Consider the following 7,983-nt stretch of genomic DNA (forward strand, 5'->3'; position numbering starts at 1 on the left):
CCAGATGGCTATTGTCTGACTCTGATAGTGGATTCCAGTAGGGCTCAGCAGTTAGTTTGTTCCCCAAAGTCTCACCTACACTGTGGCAAGATGGCTTACGTCTAGTTGTTGAACCCAATGGTATGAAGTACAATTTATCAATATATATATAGCATCTTGCAGAAAAAGACAGGATTAAAATTCAAGACCATGATAGGTAATCAGTTTAGAGAGCTGCATATTCATTAGGAATGTCTAAAGTATTTTTAAGAGAATTCAAGGGTATCCATATTCCAGTTAGAGACTAGTTTTAAGATGAAGATTTAGAAATAGTAAGATATCTGCATATGTTTGAGTTAAGAAATAAGAAATGTAATTTAAAAATAAAATTCAGTAGGCAAAGAACTATGAGTCTAAAGAATGTTTATATAAAAGTTAAGGGAGCTTCCTTTTATATTGACATAGTAAATGCTGAATGCATAGTTGCTGAACTGAACATCCACAGGAAATAGCCAGTCTCTCTACCACATGGCAGCAGATGTAGGGCTGTGCTTTTATCTGCATACCTTTCCTTGACTTTCATCAACAAAATGAAACAAAGTTAAAAACTAAATGTGAGCTACTTTCTTTTTAAAGGCAGTTGGCACTTTAATGAATTTTTTGCTTTCCTAACTCCTGTGAAAAATATTGACCGTAAACTTTTCCTGACACTTGAGGTTTATGGTAAAACATTCTAGCTCACATATTCTCTGGCTAACTCACAATGAGGCATTGGCTCTTGGCATCTTCTTGCTGAGAAGCAAACATTAGCATTTTACTCTGTCTTAATGGAATAAATGTAAGTCAAAATCCTTCATATCTCCGGGATGCCATGTGCAGCTGGATTGGTCTGCAGACCACTAACCAGGTTTCTGGGATATTTAAGAGGCTGCATTCCCTATGAGAAATCAACATTTGGTAGTATGTTTTAATGCTGGAATAGTATGTTTTAATGCATTTTCCATCCACTGAAGGAATAAAGTACAGTCTTTTCTCTCACAACATAGCCTTGAATTTTGAAAAGGGATCAAACTTTCATGGGAAATGGTTTGCATAAAACATTTACTATGTCTGTTAGTATCTATGGGGAATTGGTTCCAGAAGTTTCTGTAGATACCAAAATCTGCAGATGCTCAAGTCCCTGGTATAAAGTGGCATGGTATTTGCATATAACTTGTGCATATACTCCCATATATTTAAAATTATCTCTAGATTACTCTTAACACCAGCCGGGCACGGTGGCTCACGCCTATAATCCCAGCACTTTGGGAGGCTGAAGTGGGAGGACTGCTTGAGCTCAAGTGTTCAAGACCAGCCTGGACAACATAGTGAGACTACATCTCTATTTTAAAAAAAAGATTACTTATAACATTTAATACAATGTAAAATGCTATGTAAATAGTTGTTAAACCATATTGTTTACAGAATAATGTCAAAAAAACAAAATCCATGCCTTTACAGTACAGATGCATTTTTGACAAATGTTATTTTTGGTCTGTGGATGCAGAACCCACAGATACAGAGGGCCAACTACATCTGTGTTGTATCATTTCAGTGATGTACATGTGTCAAATTCCAGAGGAAGAGTTGTTTTTGTTTTTTTTTTTCAAAAGACAGAAAATGATTCAATTATGAATCACTGGTGGGAATGGGTGCCAACAAGAATTTTTAGTGCATTTTCCCCAGTTTTGTTTTTCAGGTAATAAATTACACCAGTATTCAAGTACATGGTTTTAGAAGGATGTTATAAACATTATGATAATCTCATATTGCTACTTCTATCTAAATGTTATAAACTGCACTAAAACTTTGATTTTCTTAAATTTAGACACTGCTGCCTGAGGTAGGAAACCCATACTCTCAACAACTCAGAATGATAATGGGTATTATCCAACAAAAGAGGCCATATTCAATGAAGGTAAGAAAACGATTTTATTTTTTCCCTTTCTCCAAGTGTTAAAAATTTCAGCAAAGACTCTTAAAATGCATACCTTATGTTTTTATGTTGTGATCTTTGATTTTAAAAATTCACACCATCACAAATCTTAAAAAACAAAAACAAACAAAAAAAAAACCTCACATTAACCTTACATATAAGTAAGTATATATACCTGCTTATCAGTCACAAACATAAACAGCTATTACCATGGGTTAACTACGGGGTATCTTAGTCAGTATTAACCTTACAATTTAATAGCAATTGGTATCATTAAAAGACTTTGAAATGACTTTTCTTTTGGTGCCTAAAGTTAATTAATTATAGAAGTATCATTTAGAACATTTGTAAGATTTATTACAATGTTTAATTTATGATCTCTGAAAAGTTTTGTTATTCTTGTCCTTCCAAGCCCGTCTAGCCTTTTCCGAGTTTGAGTAAAAGAATTTAATATGTCTAAAACCCAAAAAAATTAAAACTTGTTGCCAACTTCCAGATACTTACTTGTCTTCCTTCCCAAGCTCAATATTAGAGTCTCCTGGGATCTGGAATGTTTAGATGATGATGTGCTGTGTAACACTGCTTACTGAAGAGCTATAAGACACTCACCTGGAGGCATGTGTCTACAAGTCCCAGGGTATTTATGGAGCCAGATGTCTCCTGAAATGTAAATGTGATGTCAATCTAAACCAACATTCGTAACTTTGAAAGTAACTCATGCATGCAAACATCAACTTTAGGTAGAGCTTAGGTAAACTGAACTAATGACATCTGGATGAATATAGAACTTTTCTAGAACAGTTGTCACACCACACAGCACCTATGTGGGTTCAGTTTAAGGGCAGGACCTAGAGATGACACACAAGGCTCAACTAAACACATTCTTTTAAGATTTGGTTACACGTTTTTCTAGGGCATTCTGTCTGAACACCCTAGAAACATGTAACCAAATCTTGAGTCTCTTGAAATGCAAATTGAAAACCACCAGTATTTAGAATGCACAGCAATAATGATTCACCTTCATCCCAGCTCCAGCTGCAGCAACTGCATCCCTCTATTTGCAGAGAAGAGGCACGACTAAGCATAGAGATCATCCCTATCCTTAGTAGTTCCTCCTTCAGGGAAAAAAATAAAACTTTCCTCTGCTTTCTCCTACCTGTTCCAACCTCTTATCAAAGTTATGTCAGCTTTGGTTATAAAAGCATCTGGGGGTAAGCTTCAAAATATTATATGTGAATAAAATATTAAGCAACTGTGTAATAAAACAATTTTAGCTTGAATAAAGAATTAGATTTTCTTATGTACCACCTGCAAATTTGTCCATCTGTTCATAGAGTGCTATGTCTATAAAGAATTTGAAATCTAAAATCTACAGATGTCAGAGCCGAAAGGAATCTGCGAGATGCCTGGCTCCTTACACCTGCACATCACAGACATGAAAGTGAGGTTCAAATGAGCTCACTAGCATGATCAGGGTCTCACAGCTGGATCATAGAAGATACACGGCTTGTACTAGCTGCTTAGTCCCAGTGCACTTAGCATTACACCTTTTCTCTGACACTTGAAAACTGACCAAACAAAGGAAATGAAAACATACTTTTAAAGGGTTAAGATTAAGGAGGAGAAAAGAGCTGGTATGGAAGGATCAAGAATAACAAAATCAAATCTAGAAGGAACTGCACCTTCTAGGTTATGCTAATTACGTTTTTAAAAAATGAGTCCTCTTAGAACTTATTGTCGGATTATTCTCATATGTGTGGGGGAACAACAACAACAAAAAAGATTTCTACCACAGTGTGTCTCCAGATGACTGAAACCCAGTGCCCTCCTGATAAATGCCAGTCCTGCCCTGCATGGTTCTCTGTGCTTCAAATGTTTTTCATTCGCTCTCGTTCCACTTGTATTTTCTGGATTACTCCTTCCCCACTGGCCCTTTTCCACAGTTTACAAACTGTTCAAATCTACCTTCATTGAAGCTGCCACTTCTCCGAGATCCTGCTTCCCTTTCCTTTCATTCATTCTACAAATATTTATTGAACACCAGCATTATACCAAACATTCACCAACCAAGCTCCTTGAAGAACTCTGTATTAACTGCTCTTTCCTTCTTCTCATCAGTCCAGTTCTCTGTAAACTGCCAAACTGCTAAAGACAATTGATTCTCAACCCTTTTACAGCATTTACAAGGTTGACTACTTCCTCAAATTCTCTCTTCTGTCAGCTTTCAAAACACCTCCTACTCCTGATTCTTCTTTCTCAGTGACCCTTTTTCGTTGGCTTCTCTTCCTTCATCTGCCTCTTAAGAGTTGGTATTCCCCTAAAGTTGTACCATGGCTCTCTTCTTTTCTCACTCAACATGTTCTATGCACATTCATTCTTTAAGGCCTCTGGTAATGTGACCCAGAGAATGTCACATTCAGAGTTAGCCAGTCATTCCTTGGAGAGGGCACACAAGAAGCAAGGAGGTAACAAGCAGTGATTATTTTAATGTTCTCCTCCTACTCTACAGGGTCATCCCCCTCCCTATAGAAATATAAAGCGGGGAAATAAACACAGATCTACCAATCCACACCAGTATGTTTTCCTTTTATTGGTGTGGGTGTGCCCCGTGAGGAGGCGACCATCACTATGTCAAGACAGGCCAACACTACTTCCACGAGTCCACTCCCCTGAGACCTTCCACTATACTTTCTGTGTCATCCTGGCACCTGTAGATAATCAAATGGTAGGGTAGGATATTCATCACTGTAGCTTCAAGTTAAGTTTCTCCCAAGGCTGAAATTCATTCCCTGTTCTACTTACCACCTCCACTCATAGCCAGATTCTTTGTCAGAGGAGGTTGTACAGTGAGCACCACACACACACACAAAAAAAAAAAACACCAAGTGAATGGCAGCAATAGAAAATACCTAAGATGAGCAACCTGAACTTCTTTCCAATTATTTCCATAAAGAAAGTACGTTCTAAAGAAATTGGAACTTCAAATCTTCCCTCCTTCAATGTCTCATTCTGTCCAGTCTCAACCTGAGTTGTGTCATAGTCTAGACCCACACTGCTCCTACCAATCATGGACGATAGTAAAGTCGTAGTGGCATGTGGGTGGATAAAACATACAATGAAAAGAATCTTGACTTCAGGTTTATCAGGAGGCAAATCTTAAACTTCTTTGGAGAAATCTCCATTAAGGGTTAGTTGTGCTTCCATAGGAGCTGAATCTGCCTATGCACACAGCTACTCCAGCACCAACTCCCAGTACCTAGAGCTGACACGCAAAAGCCAAGGCATCACACATGTCTGTGTCCACAGGGAATTAGCTGAGTTGCAGCAGCAGCAGTTGTTCTTATATATTATTATTTTACTAGGTCAGGGGCAGTTTAAAACTTAACAGCCTTGGACCCAGGCCAAAACGTTATAAAGGAAAAAAACAAGTGGTGTTGACAGAATTATTCTACTTGATAACTAAAAAGCATGGAATGCAAAAGTAGGGAGGCCCTGCCCTCCTAGCCAAAATTGTACATACCTTCCCTGCCGCAGCTCGAGAAGCTGTTAACTGCATGCACTTCCCTATTGCAGGCCTTTCTGGTGGTTTTACCTCCTGCCAGGAAAAAGAGAAGAACGCTGGCTCCTCTTAATTATATAGGAAGCAGGTGGCATTGTTGTACATGTATGGCTTTGTTAACTCCACTTGTGGCACAATAAATACAAAATTCTGATCATTCAGATCATCTACCCTGACTTCCTCGAATAGGAATACAGGAGTAGAGAGAAGGGCTCAGAGTGTTCATGACAAAACTCCCTGTCTTCTGGGCTTCTTCCCTGTGGGTTTCTTCTAGAGCAGCACTCTCCAGTAATGCAAATGTATATGCAATTCTGTTTCCTGATGACCACATTTAAAACGAAAAAAATCATTTAAATAATTAATTTAACCCAGTATATCCAAAATATCATTTCTATATGTAATCTGTAGCAATTATTAAGATATTTTTGCATTTTATTTTTTATACTAAGTCTTAGAAATCAATTGTGTATCATATTTACAGCACATCTTGATTTGGATGAGCCACATTTTAAGTGCTCAATAGTATGTTGGCTGGCTGTTGTACTGGACAGCACAGGTCTAGAGAGTCGTGATGAGCAAAAGGACAGTTCTCCTGGTTTTCCCTGCATGTTAACCTCTCTAGCATCTCTCCAATGTACCCACTTTCCACCTCCACTGCTCTAATCCAAAACCTGATCATTTCCCACCCAGATGCTTCAAACCACTTCCTATCTAGTGTCCCTCATCTCGCTAATGTTTTGTACACACTGCTGCCACTTAACTGCCTCATTTCATTCTTCTGCACCTTCACTGGATCACATTTCCTACAAAAGCCCAAACTCATTATTATGATAATTTGTCCCTTTTAGAAGCCTGTGATAATTTACATGCCAGCCATAATTGTATCTCTGGTACATGGTACATGTATTCCAGCATAGAATACTCTCTAGCCCTACCCCTATCTTTTAAGGCTCAGGAGACAGTTACCACCATTGTGAAGCCTTTCCCATAACACTCTGCTTAAGTTTCATTTTTGCCACTTAAAATTGTATGTCTTAGGTTTTGGGGTTTCAGGGTCCATGCCTCTTTCCACTCTAGATATTAGGCACTTTCCCATCATCCTCCATAGCCTCAGACATAATGGACATTCAATAATGTTTGCTGAGATTGAAATAGACAAAAGTGAGCCATTTTCAAATTATGTGTTATATAACCAGGTGCTGTTACATTTTGTGTTTTGTTTTGTTTTTTTTCCTAGCTCACAATAGTAAAGCAGCGAGAACAGCCAGAAATGGTTTTCCGACAATTCCTGGTAGAAGACAAAGGACTTTATGGAGGCTCTTCTTATGTGGATTTCCTTTGCTGTGTTCACAAGGAGATCTGTCAGCTGCTTAATTAATTGAAGCTTCTCTGTCATTGATGTTGCATTTCTAAGGAGATAATCTCCTTCTTGGTGCCTAATTTTCTAGATGATAATAGGCTAGCTTTGATTTCTTGCTCATTTTCAGAATAGCTTTCCAGGAAAAGATGGCATTTAGAACTTCAGCTTTGGTGCTCAGGTATAAAGCCAATTAAGGTACAATTGTACCATAAAGGGAACAGTCTGTTTCTGATTGCACAGTTTCTAATTTTTAAAACTGATGTGGTTTGCATTTCATGAAAGACAAAGTTTACAGAACCATAAACATTCTCAATTTTCTTTCTTTGTGCTAGACATATAAATTATTTTTCAAACTGTATAGATGGGGGTAAAAAGTTGTCTTGGTTCCTCTCCCAATTGCAATGAGAAAAAAAAAAGCTTAATTTTTACATTATACCTAATTTTTTAAAAACCATGTAACTCCATTGAACACATTTTTCAACTTAAGGATTGCAGAGCAGACTTTCAATAACCTTGGAATCTATTTGGTAGAACAATTTGTGTTCTACATTTTTTTCATAATTATATATTGGGTATGTTAAAACTATTTTCCAGTTGTTTTGTCTATAAAAGTGTCTTTATCCATATTCTTAATGGTTCTTTGTACAATTTGGAAGTTTCTACCTGTATATAATGGATCTTAACCAATATCAATAAATCATTTCATATACTCTTATTTGGTAGAATTATTGCAAATTTTATGTCTTAAGAAGAAATAAGGGTAGTATTCAAAATGTCTTGGCAAAAGGTTGTTGGGTAGGTCACTAAGAACAAATTGGGAGAACAAAAATTTCTCTTTTTTTTTGAGAGTTGAGGAGTACTAGGCAATAAATCTAGGAAACATCATAGTGTACTCGAGAAAGGCATTTCAAAGTTCTCTAATATGTTTTTGTGGGCAAAATAAATAGAAACAGGCTACATGAAACCATTTGTTAATCAATATATCTAAACCTAGGAGAATGGGTTTGAGTGATGTCACATAGGCATCTGCCCCTACTTCCCTGTTCAACTTTGTTATCAATTATATGAATAATAATAGGAGTACATATCATGTCCCAAGAACTGCATGTT

At 37.2% G+C, this 7,983-nt stretch overlaps 1 protein-coding gene across 5 annotated transcripts in view; it reads left to right on the plus strand.

Annotated features, from left to right (window-relative positions):
* Positions 1-7,588, plus strand: part of SEC24D (SEC24 homolog D, COPII coat complex component) — a 101,802-nt gene extending 94,214 nt beyond the window's left edge. The window contains exons 22-23 of one of the 5 annotated variants that reach the window (XM_032292452.1): positions 1,847-1,936; positions 6,751-7,588. In XM_032292452.1, the coding sequence (XP_032148343.1) occupies positions 1,847-1,936; positions 6,751-6,891 (231 nt within the window). In that variant the 3' untranslated portion in view covers positions 6,892-7,588. Of the gene's footprint in view, positions 1-1,846; positions 1,970-2,001; positions 4,815-6,750 lie in introns of those variants that run through there. The other 4 variants (XM_032292455.1, XM_032292453.1, XM_032292451.1 and 1 more) reach the window with 4 other exon arrangements.
* The last annotated feature ends 395 nt before the right edge of the window (positions 7,589-7,983 follow it).

The sequence above is a fragment of the Sapajus apella genome, unplaced genomic scaffold (assembly GCF_009761245.1).
Source record: "Sapajus apella isolate SASKATOON/1434 unplaced genomic scaffold, GSC_monkey_1.0 scaffold27, whole genome shotgun sequence".
NCBI lineage: Eukaryota > Metazoa > Chordata > Mammalia > Primates > Cebidae > Sapajus > Sapajus apella.